This window comes from Halichondria panicea, chromosome 3 (genome assembly GCF_963675165.1).
Source record: "Halichondria panicea chromosome 3, odHalPani1.1, whole genome shotgun sequence".
Lineage (NCBI taxonomy): Eukaryota > Metazoa > Porifera > Demospongiae > Suberitida > Halichondriidae > Halichondria > Halichondria panicea.
In genome coordinates this window covers 4,756,979-4,775,376 of record NC_087379.1, presented here as the reverse complement: position 1 = coordinate 4,775,376, position 18,398 = coordinate 4,756,979, and the positions used below count along the sequence as shown (strand labels likewise).

The 18,398-nt window shown below is 40.3% G+C and overlaps 2 protein-coding genes and 1 long non-coding RNA gene across 3 annotated transcripts; 2 read left to right on the top strand and 1 right to left on the bottom strand.

Annotated features, from left to right (window-relative positions):
- Positions 1-76: 76 nt before the first annotated feature.
- On the bottom strand, positions 77-8,313 carry LOC135333521 (FAD-dependent oxidoreductase domain-containing protein 1-like). The gene is made up of 6 exons (XM_064528496.1): positions 8,040-8,313; positions 7,385-7,709; positions 6,843-6,982; positions 2,160-2,450; positions 1,760-1,864; positions 77-450 (listed from the first exon to the last, which is right to left on the bottom strand). The coding sequence occupies exons 1-6, from the start codon at positions 8,232-8,234 to the stop codon at positions 196-198; spliced, it is 1,311 nt and encodes a 436-aa protein (XP_064384566.1). The 5' UTR covers positions 8,235-8,313; the 3' UTR covers positions 77-195.
- Positions 8,314-8,536: 223 nt separating this feature from the next.
- On the top strand, positions 8,537-12,440 carry LOC135333523 (EF-hand domain-containing protein D2-like). Its single transcript, XM_064528497.1, has 4 exons — positions 8,537-8,688; positions 10,536-10,683; positions 10,960-11,094; positions 11,907-12,440. The coding sequence occupies exons 1-4, from the start codon at positions 8,537-8,539 to the stop codon at positions 12,027-12,029; spliced, it is 558 nt and encodes a 185-aa protein (XP_064384567.1). The 3' UTR covers positions 12,030-12,440.
- Positions 12,441-17,209: 4,769 nt separating this feature from the next.
- Positions 17,210-17,869, top strand: LOC135333528 (uncharacterized). Its single transcript, XR_010393949.1, has 3 exons — positions 17,210-17,368; positions 17,453-17,553; positions 17,612-17,869. It is a non-coding gene; the product is annotated as an uncharacterized LOC135333528 (long non-coding RNA).
- The last annotated feature ends 529 nt before the right edge of the window (positions 17,870-18,398 follow it).

The window sequence follows — 18,398 nt, the reverse complement described above, 5'->3', positions numbered from 1 at the left end:
TGTGTTTCGTTTGCGATCTATAATGATGTCACAATTATCGAGAGCCTCGCATTCGAAATCCTTTAATTATGTCCACTCAGCATTGTTCAACTACTTCCATTCCCAATTCAAACCGTTAGGGTGAAAATTACACACAAAAATTAAAGACACATCTGAATGAAGTTTGGCGTAAGAATATGTATAAAAAAATCTCTCTTACACAATGTTTTTTTCTTTGTATGGCTGACCATTCACAACTCTTTCAAAGGAAAATCTACTGAGATCAATAGAGTGCGAACAACCATCTAAAACAATCTCGCTAACTGCTCTACCTACAGCTGGTGACTGTTGTATGCCATGGCCACTAAAGCCATTGGCAAATACCAAGTTATTAATGACAGGGTGCCTCCCGATAATTGCGTTTTGATCCAGAGTGTTGTAATCATAGTAACCAGCCCAAGCACTTTGCAACTGCAAACAGACAAAGAGAGGCTCTATCAATTATCAATTATTATGCCTCGGTGTACATGCGCAAGTGAGGTATACGGTAGTGTGTTTGTGTCTGTGTCTGTGTGTGTGTTTGTGTAGACTGCTACAGCTGCTCAAGGATTAATGAAGTGCAAGTAAGAGTTTCTATAGGCTTCTAGTCATATATTTTCTTGGATTTTAATTCATGGATTTGAAAAATAATGCTTCGTTCTTACTTGGAATGCCATTGCAGCCTTTTCAGAAGAGCACATAGCCAAACTTGTTTACCGAGTGTTGCTACTCTACTTAGTAGTTATAGCTCTGCATTAGAACGCTAGCTAGCTATTGGTATAGCTGCAAGAGTGAGAAGAAAGCTGAAAGGCCTGCTGATGCAGCCATTAGTTTTAGATTTAAACTTTTGGCATCGATTGTTTAACAACAATCATGGTTGATCATTACCCACTCTTTGAGAATGCATGTAGCAAAATTAATGCAAAAATGTTCATCATGTGTATATAAAAGCTATAATTATGCTTTATGTTATGTAGCTCCACCGAGGCATCAGCACCCACGGTGCTTTCATTATACCAGGAGCACATTACAGAAGGAGCATTTAACTCTACATGGGTGTGGAAATCAGACCGCAGTCAGCCTGCATGTGATTATCATTATGAACGGATTTTGTGTAGTGCAGCAGCAGGAGAGCTAGGTTGAGCCAAAAAGAGCTAAAGGGAATAGCTAGGTCTTTGATGGATGTTGGTATACATCATGGAAGAGACTGTCATTGGTGAGGTACAGAAAATTCTAAAAGAGGAGCATATCCATGTAAAGAGAAAGTTTGCTAGACCTAGACTAACACATACTAGGAGTCTTACTGGAGTTCTTAGAAGAGAGAGCTTACTACCAGGCCTATAGTTAACTAGCTAGCTGTAGATTTTCATTTTTATTGACCTATGCTTGGTAAAAGTGCACCGTCAGCTCACGCACGCTGATGATCATCACCCACTTAGCGGTTTTGCATATGAGGTCATGCTTTGCAAATTTGCATGAGATGCGATTCCCAAGACTGTAATGTGCTCCTGATTATACAAATACGATCGCTTGCTAATTAATTAGTAACTGCACAGGCTGATCCTATACAAAAGAGGCTTCTCGAACCCTTTTGCATATAAATGGTAATCATCATTTTTAACCTCATAAATGGGGACAATTTTTTACTGATATGGACAAGGAAGGTCTACTCCCAAAGATAGGGGCTCAACTCACTGTATTACATACAATGTACAAGCACACAAAGTATGTTGACTGTCACCTTCAAAGATTCAAATGCCGGTACCCTGTGTGCAATACTAGGCCACGCATACTCGTCAAACAGTGAATAGTCCACTTCTAACTCAAGGTCATCGTGATCCAGGTGCTGCAAGAAAAATAATGTACGTGCACCTCATCTGGGGGAAACACTACACACGGTGTGGAAATTCTACGTATGTGTACATCTTTATTTTCAATTACATGCATGTACATAAAGTGCATAAAGCTGATATAAACCAACTGTACTGTCAGTCGAATTACTGAGAAGCCTGGAGTCTCAGATATAATTTATGGCTCCTGCATAATTATGTTCTGGGGCTATAAAGAAGATAGAACAAACTACAATTCTAGCATTCGGACCCTTTTCCTAGTACGAAATTATTTTATTATCATGTGCACACCTCAGGGGTCCTCACTCCACATATGAAAGTGTTTTGTACTCCTTCCTTTCGTAAATACGTGCCATCAATATTAATAAGCATAGGGAATTCTTCAGTGATGAGATCCGGGCATTTTATGACAAACACACACCGTCGCCGTGGTTTCACTGGGAGGGGGGCACGCATGACTTTGTTAGAGTGAGTGGGGTCTCCAATTCCAGCCATCAAAGCCAGTTGAGAAGCCCAGGGTCCACCAGCATTGACGAAATGATCACATCCTATGTGTTCTTTGTTGCCATTTTCAGTAGTGACCTGTATAGAAGTCCGTTTTACTGTATCAATCCACTTATCCAAACATATTTGTAGTTATGCCTTGACGTGCGCAAGCGAGATAGACGGTACGGTGCGTTTGTGTAGCGTATGTGTCTGTCTAGACTGCTATCTATAGCTGCTCAATGAGTATTGAAGTGCAAGTAAGACTTTCAAAGTAGTGCTTCGTTCTCAAGTTGTAGTAGCGTAGGCATATATAATGTTTGCAAAGAAATGTGGGTGGGGCCACGTAAGATTTATTGATGTGCATGCAAGCAGCCTACTCTCAGGGGCGTAGGCAGGAATTTAAGGAAGGGGGGGCTGAGCTGAAAGGGTGTGAAGCACCTTCCACTTGGCGCGGAGACCGGAAACCACACCTGCTAATTAATGACTCATTTCCGGGAATAGTTATTGTACCAGGAGTGTCTGGTTGTACTTGTAATGATTTATGATGTTACAATTTTGTTGTACTTGTAATAACAATTAATATGCATGAAACAATATGCTAATATTTACAGTGCTAACTACATGTACAATGTATATGATAATGTAGCTGATCAGTTACTTTGCTGGCTCTTCATCAGTACTCAGGCTGGCAGTACTAGAGCTTGGCAAGTTGGCACTAGAGCTTGGCAAGTTGGCACTAGATCTTGGCCTTGACTCACGCTTGAGAAATAATGTTTCTGTGACATAGTTGCTGCTCTCAATCAACCTCTGTGGTAGATTATTGATCAGTTGCACAGTGCATTACGCATGTGCAAGAAATAGCACACCTGCTTCCGAATTAAATGGTGCATGCTAAATTTAGCTATACTACTAATAGCTAGCTAGCTTTAATAGTTACACTGAAGAATCAAAGTTACTAGTATAGTATTAGTAAAACCAGTAGGTTTTACATAGGATTGGCAGTGGGTTTGCCCGTGTTTAGCAATATTTCAATTATTTTGACTCATGTTCAAACTGTTCTATCTCTGCAGGGAAAGGCCACATCAAGAAACTGGCTGAACAGATAGTTTATTTAGCCTTTTCTCTCTTTGTATCTCTCATTTCATAATCCATAAACATTTTAATGAATGAATATTTTCATTTTAAAAATTGCACTATTTCGACGTTTCACCGCTCTTTGTCTGACTGACTAAGTAAGTAAGTAAGTGAGTAAGTAAGTAAGTAAGTTTCTTGCCCAGCATTTACTCCAAGTACAGCCATCTCCAGGACATTCTGCACAGGGTTTCCAAACGACTACAACCTGGATTACAAAGCGCTTCTTCAGATTTGCGATTGCTTCCACGAGGCAGATGACCTCTCAGTCTCTATTTCTCTTACCTAGACAATTCCGCCATCTTTAATGACTCAGCAATTGCGTTGTGGCCAATAATAATATAGATAGGCGTGGCTAATAAACCGTGCGCCTAAAATCAGTGCAGCAGTGCTTTTCCAGAGCCTGAGGTGTTCCTTTTCTTCACACTGTTCAGCTCTAGCTCCCTTTCTCTGACAGGCATGCTATATGCACTGGCTAGATATCATGCTCTTAAAATGGCTGTCATTTAATACTGATTCGCAAATTCAACATAATTATCAAGCAATAAATTATTACTCTAATTATTAGTCCAGAGATATTCGAGAAGATATCTGATTAGTCCTGTCTTCTCTTCTTGTACTGCCTCTTGACGTTCCACTTATGCATGTCATGATACGTAAACTGTACTGAAAAAGAAAGGGAATCCGACTAGAAAAACATTTGCAATGTGAAAAATTGCTAGGATTGGCCAGGGGAACCACAAAAAAGCGTGGGAACAAGAAATCAGACGAGAGCATAACTCCAATCCGTTACAACGTCATGAACATGTACAATACATAGTATAATATTATTAAATAATAAACTGTGTTCCAGATCCACCTATCAGCTTCCATCCACCACATCATTCACCAGTACGGTCCGTGCATGTTACTACGCATGGATGGACTGTGTGTACCTGTGCTCAACACTGCATGTATTAGGAACATCAATTCATCACAAATCATCATGATTATGTGCCCCACATTCTAAAATGGATGTATAATAAATATATATAGGGATTGGTCATCACTCCACCAGTAAAAATTGCGTGGCATATTGGCTGGGAAAACATGGGAAAACTACCAGTATACATGTGATTGACGTTGTAACGGATTGGAGTTATGCTCTCGTCTGATTTCTTGTTCCCACGCTTTTTTGTGGTTCCCCTGGCCAATCCTAGCAATTTTTCACATTGCAAATGTTTTTCTAGTCGGATAGAGCTAGCTCTTGGACATGCTGTGTGTCTGCCACTAATCTATACCAGTAATTCCCAGGCTGAAGACAGTCATCAGAGAAGGTGGGGCTCTTAGTGTGGTTTTTGCAGAGGAAGGGGGGGCTCCAGCCCCCAAAGCCCTGCCCCTCCCTACGCCCCTGACTCTCATTTTCTCAGGGGGGGGACCGTTTATTGCAAGGGTGGACCAATTATATCGTTGCCATGATCTGGAGGATCATATGGCTTTATAGGGCCACGTAAGGTCTATTGTGCATGACTAGAGCCTCACACTTAAAAAGATAATTCTATGGATAGTTTAATACTAAGCCAATCGCCCTTCTGTAATCTGTAGATACCTTTTTGTCAGACTATACCATGCACCAAGAGACAAACAAGGTCAAGGTGAGCCTATAATTATGGTACACTACAGCTACAGTATAGACTCTCGTTAATTAATCCGGTCACCCTTGGGACAGTGCAGCTTGGTTGGAATAGCGAGGTGGCTGTATTTCAGAAATAGCTGCGGCTAAAAAACGACCTTACCTCGAATCTAATGACTAATTTTGTGTGCAGTAAACATCTAGCTAGCAATCCGTGCCAAAAACCAAATGGCCGGTATATCGAGGTGGCCATACTTCAGAGAGCCGGAATAGCGAGGGTGTACTGTACTACTCTCTGCTGATAACTATACAATCATGTACGTGAATTCTAGTTATGTTACATTGCTGCATAGCTGGGAGTCTTGGTGCTGAATGCATGAGGGATGCCAACAGTTCAAATTCCAGTGCAAGAAGTTACACACGAGTTTGCTCCATCACCCTCGTTGCCTACAATTATTTTTTGCTGATCAGTCGTATTATTAGTTTACTCCACTTAATTTGTTGTACAATAATTATGTAATTGCTCATTAACAAAGTACATACCGTATTTACTTGATTAAACGCCCATCTCGTTTAAACGCCAATGGTAAAGCTGTCTTTGTCAATAAACGCCCCTCTTAAATAATCGCCCATGTATGGGGCGTGGCACTGTGGGTGGAGCTGAATTAGCACGTGGAACCAGCTGAAACAAGGGCAGCATAGAATAAATAGTAACTATTTATGATGGCAGAGGACACAGAGGGAGAAACACCACTCCTACGACTTAATTGAAGCTGAGAGCTGTGGCAGCAGCCAAAAAGAGCATAATAACTGCTGATGAGCAAAATTTTGAAGTAGACAAAACAATAAACGCCCGTTTCGAATAAGCGCCCATCTCGTTTAAACGCCCCTTCTACAGATGCTGCTAGGAAATAAATGCCCGAGCGTTTAATCAAGTAAATACGGTACTTATCATTGTACAAATAATTATAACAATGGACTCTCCAGATTGCACTAGCATCAATCTAAGAGAGTACGTCTCAACCAAAATTTCCAAAAATCCTGGCTATGTCACAGAGTTGTGCTTATTACTAATTGGAATGCCATTGCAACCTTAGCAAAAATTTTCCAGAGAGTGCTGATATATGATTGTATAGTAATTAGATCTGAACTACTTCTTGAAAGAGTAATTTTTTAAAGTGATTCTCCAATTAGACAATTTTCTGACCTCTAAAATTAGGGACTGCTGCGTTTACTTTATTATGGTGTCCTAATTAGAAGTAAAAATGTAGCCACCTAGCCTTGATTCCAAAACAATGTATTTTGAGAGGCCTGTAATCGAGGCTAGTAGAGTAACCTCGTCCTACCTCCAATTAGATGCGACTCTCTAAATATGAGACACAAGCACTTAATTCAAATAATTTTCAACCTCCCTTGTTTATGTAAATGTATCGATGTACAGTACATGTATCGAATAAATACGGTAGCCACTTTAAACTTTAAATTTTGGCATCCTTTTTAGCAATAATTGTACATGATATGTGTATTAAATAGCTACTAGCTTTATGTCATAAGCTTTGGCGCCTCCACTGAGGCATGAGCATCCGCGGTGCTTTCATTAGCCAAAAGCAATTCATAGAAGCCAATAAACTGTAAAGGTAGCCCCACCCACAGCAATAGGTTAAGAATCTTAATTTTGGCCTGCGGTAATAAAAACAATTCCCACTATCACTAAGGGTATAGCCATACTTTAAGCACCTACATACCTCCACACTGGAAACTCTTTTGTCTTCCACGGCAACTGCAGACAGTTCTCCTGTGACGTAGTGCACGCCCATGGAAAGAACCTTCTTCTTAAAAGCACTGAGAAGAAGCCAAGGGTCAAACCAGCCTTCATTCCTCACACCTGTTGGAGAGTTTTAATAAGGAATAAATAATCTGCATGCGTCTGATGGCTCAAATGTACAAATTTTCCATCATTGTCAGTAAGTTTAATAACTTAAATAGACTAAGATGTAGAACCATGATATTGGGAGCTCATCTAGATAAGCAGAGTAGATACTGTATAGTGAGAACTTTTCTGGTGCAGGTTTCATGGCTCGAGAACCCTCAGAAAAAATGTTTGCGGTTGTAATATTCGCGTTCAATGCCAGGAAACCACACCCACTAACAAGCTTTGTATGTGTAAACGTTTCTCCGTTTTAATTTAATCTGCCCTAGAAAAACGCGGAAATTTGCACCGGGAGAAATTTTCTCACTATTGTATACAGTATATTAAGTTCAAAGGAATCTTTTTCACAATTTTTACCTCTACAAGCCAAGACGATTCCCTCAGTGTTGATCCATGGATACTTCTCTTTGAGCTGGTGAGGATTCATTAACTCAACAGCTGCACCCTGGTCTTTCTGGACCTTAAAATTATCCCTCAGGCCATCTTCACCCTCAGCTGTTGCCAGGAACACATAGCTACCAGGGATGAACTGCACATCTGGTGGGTCGTTGTCATCAACTTGAAGGTGGGTGGCAATGTTCCGAATGAATTCACTCGAGTACATTGACAGCTGTATGTTGGCTGGGATGGAGAATTGCTGTCGTATGGAACCCACAGAGAGGGGGGTGGAAGCTTGTTGGTACTGCATAGAAAAAAGTTAACTATACAGTTACATTAATAAGTGAGGAAGAATCCAATTTACATTCACTATTTTTAATCTAGTACGTCTAGAGTACAGAGTCCGCTAGCACCACTGTACTACGAGGATTTCGCCATTACGAGAATTTGCCTAAAGTACTAGACCCTCAGCTATGGCTTATGATTTGGATTCCTGATTAGATCTATATAATTATGTCTAGATCTACCACTTAATTAATTCATAAATACGCCTCAATCTACGGACACCCTATTGGACTGCACAGTACATACAACCTTGTCCTACCCTTGCATGCGTATAGACCTCCACACTAACCTTTGGGTCTCTCTCCACAATACAGATGGATGATGGTTGCACCCTCTGAGCTAGAAAGAGAGCACTTGAGCAACCCATGATCCCACCACCTCCTATCACCACCTCATAGCCTCTGGATCTCGTGGAGTAGCTGCATTGCCGCCCAGGGACGCCACAAACAATCAACCTAATTGCTTTCTTGAGGACCAAATTCATCAGGACTCTTTCATGGCGGCTTCATGGTAAGCTTGTGGGTGGGTCTTATTTACAGGAAACTGTACACACCCAGCCCCTCCCACACAAAGAAAACAACAGAGAGCTTGGCTGAAACCTGAGCTGGTCGACTGAAACCATTCTGTTGAGATCAGAAGCTGCTAACTACTTTCTGGAGGTTAGCTATATCACTTTAACTAAGGCATATCTGAGAGTGTGCTTATTCTATCCACTGAGATAGTTAGAAAGCTAGCTACTAAAAGCTAGCTCTAAACTCAATTTCTCTGTGTCTATAGATTTAAAGAATGGCTGACTCTGAGCTGTCGCAGAAGTTGTCCAGACAACAGCAACGCAACGACGGTGATGTCATGCCTGCTAAGGTCTCACAGTCTGTGTATGCTGAGTTTAAGGAGTTCTCTATTCAAGAGATCAAAGAGTACAGGAAAACGTTTCTAAAGTAAGTTAGCCCCAGGGCTTGAAACGCTAGGGCTCAACTAGCACGCAGAGACATAAACGTAACAATTGTTTACATGTGAGTATTGTTACATGTTTCCTATAGATTCAATGGCTTGTGTGCAATATATACCATTTATTATGTGTGAGAAAGTTTCCTATAGATTCAATGGCTTGTGTGCAGTGCAATATAAACTTGTCCATTTATGATTATTATGTGTGATAAAGTTTCCTATACCTGACTGTGTAGCTTGGAATGTTTAGTGGCATCGATTGCATTCTGTACCGAACCCGCCCATGTTTAGTATCGTTTGGCATTCACTGCTGTTGTGTATGTGATTGTTACCGTGAACTAGTGGTGCTGATGTCAAAACTGTGTCATTATTACTACTGGATCTGTACAGTAATCTAACGCTAAAGTACGATTATGCATTAGGAGTGATGTAGTAGACTAATTAATTCGATGTAATATAGAGAAGAAATGTTTTTGCACATATGGTTTTACTACCTTTGTGATCACTATAAATGCGATAAGGATAGCAGCTGGTTATGCCTTGAGGCGTTGCTTCACCAGGAATGCTGACTGCGTGTGTATTCCAGTTGTAACTGCTCAATAGTTGTAATGCGAGTACAGCTATTAACTATAAACAGGCCTCTAGCCACATTTTCTTGGGTTTTGACTCATGAATTAGAATATACACTAGAAAGATCGTAACTCCACTCTATAGTACTACCTCCTATAAACCCGAATGTAGCTATTTTAATAAGCTGTTTCTCGAGTTTTGGCTAGTTTAATCGTGCATAGCTCGCACAAAGTTTCTATTCAATCCACTACTTAGTTAGTTTAAACTGGGCACTTGTTGCAGGGACATTTGAAGTGAAACGAGCAGGGACTATCAGAGTCAAAATTTAGCCTAAATTGCAGCCACAGGAATTCCTTGATTTGTTTCTTGATAGTTTTGCTTGAGAGTGAAGTATCTATCGAAGGTAGGCCATTCCAAAGCCTAGCCTTGCACTAGAGCGCCATAGCTAGTTATGCAGGAACCAGAAAAGAATTGTAAATCTGTACTGTGTGAACTTCTCCTTTGTTACCCGGGGCGGCCACGGGTATAGTAGTCTGTTAGTTTGTTTGTCTGTTTGTAATGAGTGAGTCTGCTTACCTGGATGCCACAGCACTGCGTTTACAACATGGATAGCCTTCATACAACAAGTTATTAGTTTTAATAGTGGCAGATTTCGATGTTGAAGCCTCGTTGTCAAATAAAGCGAGCAAAAACTAAGAAGCTTGAACTGCACGTTGGCAGCTAGCTAACTACACGCGGCCTTTATTCGAGGTACCCTACGTATTTACAGTTGAAGTGATCCTGTACCGAGAACAATGGAACAGGGTCACTAAAGTAGAAAGCTAGAATTGTGACTGGTTTGTTAGCTTCTTTGCTTGAGTCTGGATCCTATAGCACCAAGGAGCCATACTTCTCTAAGACTCTAGGCTTCTTTGCTGTGATCTTAGTCCACAGTGCATGTCTCATGGTCTCATGTAGGCCTACCACTAAAACTCTATTCTCAGTATGTCTCATGAGTGGTTTTATTACTCCTGAGTTGCTGTGCTAGACATACATATACATATTACATGCACCGATCCTCTGGTTTCTTTTATATAATCATGTCACCAGCCGAGGGTTTGCACTTTAGTGCTCTAGTTAATTATAGTAGTATGTATGCTCAAGACATTTCTAGCCATCACACTTCTGAGCTTGTTTCCATTGACAAATAAAGCACTCGTGTGCTTGTGAATTTTTATTCAGTACTATAGTCTATGTTCTCAGACTATTCAAACATCACCAACTATAGGTATGACGAGGACAAAAGCGGATTTATTGACCTGATGGAGCTGAAAAGGATGATGGAGAAACTGGGGGAGCCACAGACTCACCTCGGACTTAAGACTATGATCAAGGAGGTGGACGAGGACAATGACGGCGAGATCAGCTTTAGGGAGGTACGTGTTAAGGGTGCGTGTGGGTCAGGATAGTCAGTTCAGAGGTTTCATAAACCAGAAATGTAATAATGAAAAGGCACCAAAGGTACTTTTAGCTGGCATATGACCCCAGGAAAAACTTTTTGTGCTAATCGACATTTTAAATGCCCCTTAGAATGTACGGAATGCATCTCTCAAGTTACACATGTTGCTGGATTAGCCTAGTGGGCGGGGTGGGGGTTGCATCAGATAATTTATTGAGTGTTGTATAGATCAAGTGCAATTTCTACACGACAGTTTATGCTCATCTTCAAGTACGCCCGAGACGGTACTCTGGAGATAGAGGGGCTCAAGAAGATAGCAGCAGTCTGTGACGTCTCCTCTGAAGGAGTGGGTGGGGCTAAGAGCTTTTTTGAGTCCAGGATTAACGAGGTATGTATTGATCATGCATAATACCGTATAGTGCCGAATGTTGAGGAGCATAAGTTTCCTCAAAAACGACTCGCCTCGAAATTTGGAATCGTTGTATATTTCTGGTAGTGTGAAAATGAAATCCGCCAAATATTAATTTTTAGCATGCAATACAAATGTATGCATGGTTCTCAAATCGTACGTGTATAAGGAGCCTAACTACCGTACAGTACAACGCCAACATTTCCAAGGTTCGCGTATATATATAATTTATATTGCTCAAATAAACATTTTGTGGATTATATTTTTGAGGATTATAGCCCTTCAAACTACCGGAAGTATCGACGAGTCCTTTATAATATACTCGCCCGAAAGAACGCCCCCCCCCGTTATGTATAGAACTCTTGCTTCAAAATCGGGGGGCTTAAATTCGTAACGAAAACATGCCTCCCCCCTTAACTGCTCGCACACAGTTTAGTATAACTGGAACACTAACTATACTGTAGATATCTAGCTACTAGCTAGCTGACTGTTTGCTTGTCCAGCTAGATCGAACCTGCCATATAATATGGAGTTGGGGGGAGCGTATGAGATACCTATACGTATGCAATACATTCCTGCTTTTAGACTGTAGCTAGAGGGGAGGCTTAAATACGAAGGGGGCATATTTTTAGATGAATACGTTGTTTCTGGATCGATCTGCTGAATCAACACATAATAATTTTGACGAGATGAACACAATGTCATGTACGTACGTGTACCTGCATGTATTGTGCACCATAAATTATGGATACAAATAACCACCCCATTCCCCCACACACAAATGAACACAGCAATCAAAGGGAGCGAAATTTGAGGCTGAGATCCGAGAGGAACAGGAGAAGAAAAAGAAAGAGGGGGAAGAAGCTGCGGAAAGAAAGAAAGCATTCAAAGATAAGGCATCCATGTGGAAGTAATTGAGTTCAAAACTCAACACAAGTTTATATAGCTTTCATAGGAATAAATTTTTACTATCAATGTGTGTTTTGCATCGTTTACAATGTACATTAAATTTAACAAGATGCTCAGTAGAGCATTGACCCCGTGCTTTGACATAACGGACACGCTAACTTTTTACCGTAATAACCTTAACATTATGTTCTGATCGTGAATCCATAAAGCAACGATTAGAAAATAGTGTTTTTTGTCACCTTCGAAGATCGCCTATAAGTTTTAACTATTATTTTTCAATCACTGTCTCGTTGTCAGTTAAAGCTGTCCACGAAAGTGTCTAGTTCACTCAAACAGCTCTTTTTTGTGTCCACACACACACACACATAGGTTAAATTTTCTTGACCCATGGGAATAACATTGTATATAAAACATGATGGTTAACTATTTTACTATAATTATAATGATTTTGTGACAATTCCTCAAACTGGTGGGTGATGTTTACAAATTGTATGAAAGCACCACGGGCCTCAGTAGATGTGCTAAACCAAGGGCGCGTATATATAAGAGAAGACTTATACGTCCTTGGCTAAACCTATACATAAGATAAAGCTAACCAGGGTTTCATCTAGGATTTTAAGTTTTGGGGGGGAAGTTTGAAATTGAACTGCGCGCACGAGCTCGAAAAATTTGAGGCCACTCCCACTTCCGGTCACCCCCCCATATTGTTTGTTGTTGGTGGCTAGCAATGTACTCTTAGCAATGTGCAATGACAGGCAACTCCATGTAACTTGGTAACTATGCTGGTTTGTAATTGATAATGTATAGTGTATATAGAACACTAGAAACCACATCTTCTAATTAGCAATGGATAGATTTGTGGTAAGACTAGATGATGACCAATCATCCTCTAGCAAAGCTACATGTACGTGTAGCAAAAGACCGTGTCGATCTATAGATAATGTTGGGTCTCAACTCAGTACTCAAACTCCCTCTCTCCCTATTTCTTCCTATTTTCCCCTCTCTGTTGGGGGGGAAGCTTCCCCCCCGCCCCCCCCCCCCCCACTAGATGAAACCCTGCTAACTATTATAATTATAGCTATAGCTAATACACACTATGCATGATATCATGATGAAATTTGTGCATTAATTTTGCTGCATGCATGCAGGCAGAATCACAGGGAAACTCAAAGAGTGGGAAATTATCAACCTGTTACCATGCCGTGATTGTTACTAAAAAGGATGCCAAAAGTCTAACATTAATGGCTTCTCCATCAGTATAGAGTTTTGCAGCTCTCTAATCACTCCAGCTTGCAGCTACCAATAAATTACGCCAACGTGCTTCAGTGCAATATATATTCCATACATCCCTATAGCTATATAGCGTTCTAGTGCAGAGCTAAAGTTTTACTAAGTAGTGTATAGCAACACTCAATGGACAAGTTTTGCTTGCCTACGCACTCTTCTGAAAAGGTTGCAATGGCATTCCAAGTAGGCATGACTCGAGAACCAAGCATTATTATTTTGCAAATCCAAGAAAACATGTCTATAGAAGCCTATATAGAAACTCTTACTTGCACTTCATTGATCCTGAGCAGCTAGACACACACACACACACACACACACACACACACACACACACACACACACACACACACACACACACACACAACACACATACACTATATACCGTACACCTCGCTTGCATGCGCATGCATGCACACCGAGGCATAAAAATATTGCTATCATTCAAAGGCATTTGGTTTGTCTTAAACAAAAGTGGGAGCATATAATATGAGAGGGGAATTGAACCTATATAATTATACATGCAGAGGGAAGGAACTCTGACTATACTATATATAGCTTGTTAACATGCATCCAGTAACCGAGAGAGCTATTATAATAACCGTATGTATATTCGTCCAAAACTCCACGAACAACGTACCGTATATAGAGGGTATAAAACTTTAATTTGTTAATAAATTTGTTGAATAACAGCCTTTTTTTATACCGTATAGCGCGAAATTTTCGAGGGGCTTAATTTTCCCTGATTTCGTGGGTTAGCAATCCTACACGAAAATTAAGTCCACTTCTTTAATTTGCTATAACGTGCTTCCGGTATAAGCAATCATTCATATCCACGAACATTGTGCAACGAAATGCTTTTAGGGCCCCTTCCACGAAATGTAAGTGCCTCGAAAATTCCGCGCTATAAGGTACTTCATTAACCCCACGAAATATGCTGAGTTAGCATTCCTACTATAATTATACTATATAGGATACTGTTCTATAATTCCTACTATTCTATAGTTCCAAGCTTCCTACTGTTCCACGGTTCCCATATACTATTCCATGGTTCTATAAGCGTTCCATGGTTCCTACTGTTCCACCTATAGTACCAAGTGTTCCATGGTTCCCATGCATGGACTGTTCCATATAGTTCCCACGGTTCCAAGTGTTCCGTGGTTCCAAGCGTTCCATGATTCTTACTGTTCCATGGTTCTTACTGTTCCATGGTTCGCTGTTCCATAGTTCCAAGCGTTCCATGATTATTACTGTTCCATGGTTCCTACTGTTCCATAGTTCCAAGCGTTCCATGGTTCCTACTGTTCTATAGTTCCAAGCGTTCCATGTGGTTCCTACTGTTCTATAGTTCCAAGCCTTCCATGGTTCCTATGTGGTTCCTACTGTTCCAAGCATTCCGTGACTCCTATACTGTTTAAAGAAAGTAAGGGAACAGTGGAACGAAGAGAACAATGGAACGCTGGTACCAGTAGGAACGATATGGAACAGTAGGAACCTTGAAACGCTTGGAACCATGGAACAGTAGGAACCATAGAACAGTAGGAACCATGGAACAGTATAAGAACCATGAAACAGTAGGAACCTTGGAACGCTTGGAACCATGGAACAGTAGGAACCATGGAACAGTAGGAACCTTGGAACCATGCATGGAACCATGGAACAGTAGGAACCATAGAACAGTAGGAACCTTGGAACCATGGAACCATGGAACAGTATAAGAACCATGAAACAGTAGGAACCTTGGAACGCTTGGAACCATGGAACAGTAGGAACCTAGGAACCTTGGAACTGTAGGAAGCAATGCATTGGAAAAGAACATCCGAGCTGCTAAATTCAATTCCGTGCTGTACGATGCAGTGGTAAATGTAGACATCATTTTATGAATTCTTTTTTTGTGGTCTATAGTGAACTAGGGCTCAGCACAATAAACGTCTACTATACCGAATGTGTGTATCCTTTGTTAATCTTGCTACAGAATGGGAGCATAGTCCTGTGAGCTCAGTATACCTGCATGGAAACTTGCTCAGTTAATTCATATGAACACACATGTATAGATTCTAATGTGATTGACAGCATGTCGCATTGCTAGTTAATTACAAGACGCTGTTGGCAGACCTCTTTCCCAGTAATTCAGGTGTTGTGATCCACTTCTGTTTACTGTGTATATAGGCGATCATTTAATATGTGCACCATTGATCTCAGATTATACTGATTACTCATCCTTATCTCTGTATATGGCATGTTGCATCACTACCATAATTATATAATTATAGCAGTGCAATAATTATGTGGCATGTTGTATTGTGTGTAAATGCAGTGGATGAAATCTTATTTTTTACTTACATTCACCATCCCACCCAATAACTCAATTGGTCTGTTTTATAGGCCGGCTACTTCCCAGTTGTCGGAAGCAAAACTAATTATTTGCTATGGAATTCAGCAAAACTACATGTCATTCAAATTTATAGAAAAAAATTGACCAATCAGAAGAGTTTGACGTCATTGGGCAACAAGTTAGTTATTGCAAAATATGCCAAATATTGCACTGGATGACATAATGCCCGAGGGGCCTGCTCCATAGTGATACAGGCACACCAGAAATGAGAGCAAAGTCCTCAATAATTATATTTCTAATAATTATAATTATGGCCCAGTATATCATTCCCAGCAATGCAGGTGTTGTGATCCCTTCTGTTTACAGAATTTTCTGTGTAGGAGTTATTAATCCATTGGTCTCAGATTACTGATTATACTCTGCCTAGGCCACCTGCATGTTCGTAAAACCACTTCCACTAAGTCATTAATGTATTGATGCCAAAACTGTAATTCGCCAACAACTCCATGCATGCATGAACAGCTAGTGCATGCTATTATACATGCATGATGCATTGATTCACCTCACTGCGATTTCATGTTGAAGAATGTGCATGCGTTCGCAAAAAACCAATATATACTTCCACTAAAATTCATTATGTTAGCGATAAAGGCAATGAACTTAAAGAGTCCCCAGCCCATAAATACATGCACCAGACAGTCATGCCTTACCTATATATAAGGGACTGGCTCAGTTGAACAAACACACATGTATAGATTCTAACGTGATTGACAGCACGTCGCATTGCATGGATTTCTAGTTAATTACAAGACGCTGTATGGGCAAACCTCTTTCTCAGTATAATTCAGGTGTTTTGATACCTACACACTGTTAAAACTGGGGCGTAAAAAATGCAAGGAGGGGTGTAAACAACAGCCCATTATAGGGTGTAAATCTGGTACTGGTGTAAAATGGTGAACCCTGGGGTGTAAAATAGTGAACATGGGTGTAATTAATCCCACAAGAGTGTAATCTGTAGCAATATTTCCTGACCAGTGCATTTTAGTTTCTGGTCGGTGTCTTTCATCACCTGGACATAATATTATGCTTTCTATACTTTATGCTGTTAGTTTCCTCTTGTAAAAGCAGTGCTATAGCACTGCTAGAAGCAGACTCATCACATTCAATGAACTGTGTAGCTGTGCTTCAGCAAGTACCCCCCAAAAGTCTACAGTATATACATCTGGTGTACGAAAGATCCACCTGGAGTATTTTTGTAAAGGAAAAATCTCAAGGCATTGTTACAAAGCTAGTTGAAAGATACCGTATAGCGCGAAATTTTCGAGGGGCTTAATTTTCGTGGATTTCGTGGGTTAGAATTCTACACGAAAATTAAGTCCACAAAAAGTGTTCTTTAATTAGAATTACCTGCTATCATGCAAAGATTTAAAGGCGTGGCTTCCGGTAAGCAGCTATTCCGCGAACATTGTGCAACGAAATGGTTTTTAGAGGCCAATCCACGAAATATAAGTGCCTCGAAAATTTCGCGCTATACGGTATGCACAAGTTTGCAGCTAGCTATTGAAGTGGTGGGCGTGGCTGAATTTAGTTGCGCATGCTCAGTAGATTTATTAGCTGTGAAACCATGTGCTGCTCCAAAAGACAAGAACAAAGACAAGAGACAAGACAGGATTTGTTCACTGCATTACATGAAGTGGATGATGTTACAATGTACTTCTATGACAGGTAAGGAACAGACAGATAACTAGTTATCTATAATTAGGTAAACACTGGTCACTTCTACTTTCTAAGTCCACCTTTTTCCTACAGTAAATACTAACTGGCAAGTATACATGTCAATGTGAGAAAGAATAAAGCAATCTGGCCGGAACCAGGCGACCCTACTACCTATGAAGTGGTACAGTGACAAGGTGAGTATGTTGTGAAAATAGTTTTCAATAACATGATATGAACTTTCCACATGCCTAGGTGGGCGCTTCATCGTCAAGAGTGATCGGTCTTGCTATACCTGAGTTGATTGTTGTCGAAAATGCTCATTTAACTACAAGTTCCATGGCAGTATGTTACACCAAGAAGACCTGTTCCGTAAACAATCAATTTCCTTTGTATTGTCACTGTACAATATTTTGTCTTTCCTTCTAACTGTTGTTTTGTTTATAGTTGTTTTGTTTATAGTAACTGTTGTCACTTTTCACTTAAAATTAATGTCACTGTTAACATTTTTAAGTTGTTCATAACCTATATCTGCATGTGAAAAAAAAGTACCCTGGATGAGTAGTATACACTCTTTGGGGGTATAGTTTACTCTTGTATGGGTGTAAACTAACTGCTCCAGTTTACACCCCAGGGGTAGAGTTTTTAAAGCGTATGCAGTACCCATAATTGGGTGTAAAATTACACCCCAGTTCTAACAGTGCATAAAACTTGATACAGGCACACCAGAAATGAGAGCAAAGTCCTCAATAATTATAATTATTTCTAATAATTATAATTATGGCCCAGTATCATTCCCAGCAATGCAGGTGTTGTGATCCCTTCTGTTTACATAATTTTCTGTGTAGGAGTTATTAATCCATTGGTCTCAGATTACTGATTATACTCTGCCTAGGCCACCTGCATGTTCGTAAAACCACTTCCACTAAGTCATTAATGTATTGATGCCAAAACTGTAATTCGCCAACAACTCCATGCATGCATGAACAGCTAGTGCATGCTATTATACATGCATGATGCATTGATTCACCTCACTGCAATT

Excerpts from the sequence above, each read along its gene's own strand:
- LOC135333521 (XM_064528496.1), bottom strand. The coding sequence starts at position 8,234 with ATGAATTTGGTCCTCAAGAAAGCAATTAGGTTGATTGTTTGTGGCGTC. Across the intron at positions 2,451-6,842 it reads AAAGAGTTTCCAGTGTGGAG|GTCACTACTGAAAATGGCAA; the intron begins GTATGTAGGTGC and ends ACTTCTATACAG. Across the intron at positions 451-1,759 it reads CGGCATTTGAATCTTTGAAG|TTGCAAAGTGCTTGGGCTGG; the intron begins GTGACAGTCAAC and ends GTCTGTTTGCAG.
- LOC135333523 (XM_064528497.1), top strand. The coding sequence starts at position 8,537 with ATGGCTGACTCTGAGCTGTCGCAGAAGTTGTCCAGACAACAGCAACGC. Across the intron at positions 10,684-10,959 it reads GCGAGATCAGCTTTAGGGAG|TTTATGCTCATCTTCAAGTA; the intron begins GTACGTGTTAAG and ends TCTACACGACAG. Across the intron at positions 11,095-11,906 it reads TTGAGTCCAGGATTAACGAG|CAATCAAAGGGAGCGAAATT; the intron begins GTATGTATTGAT and ends AAATGAACACAG.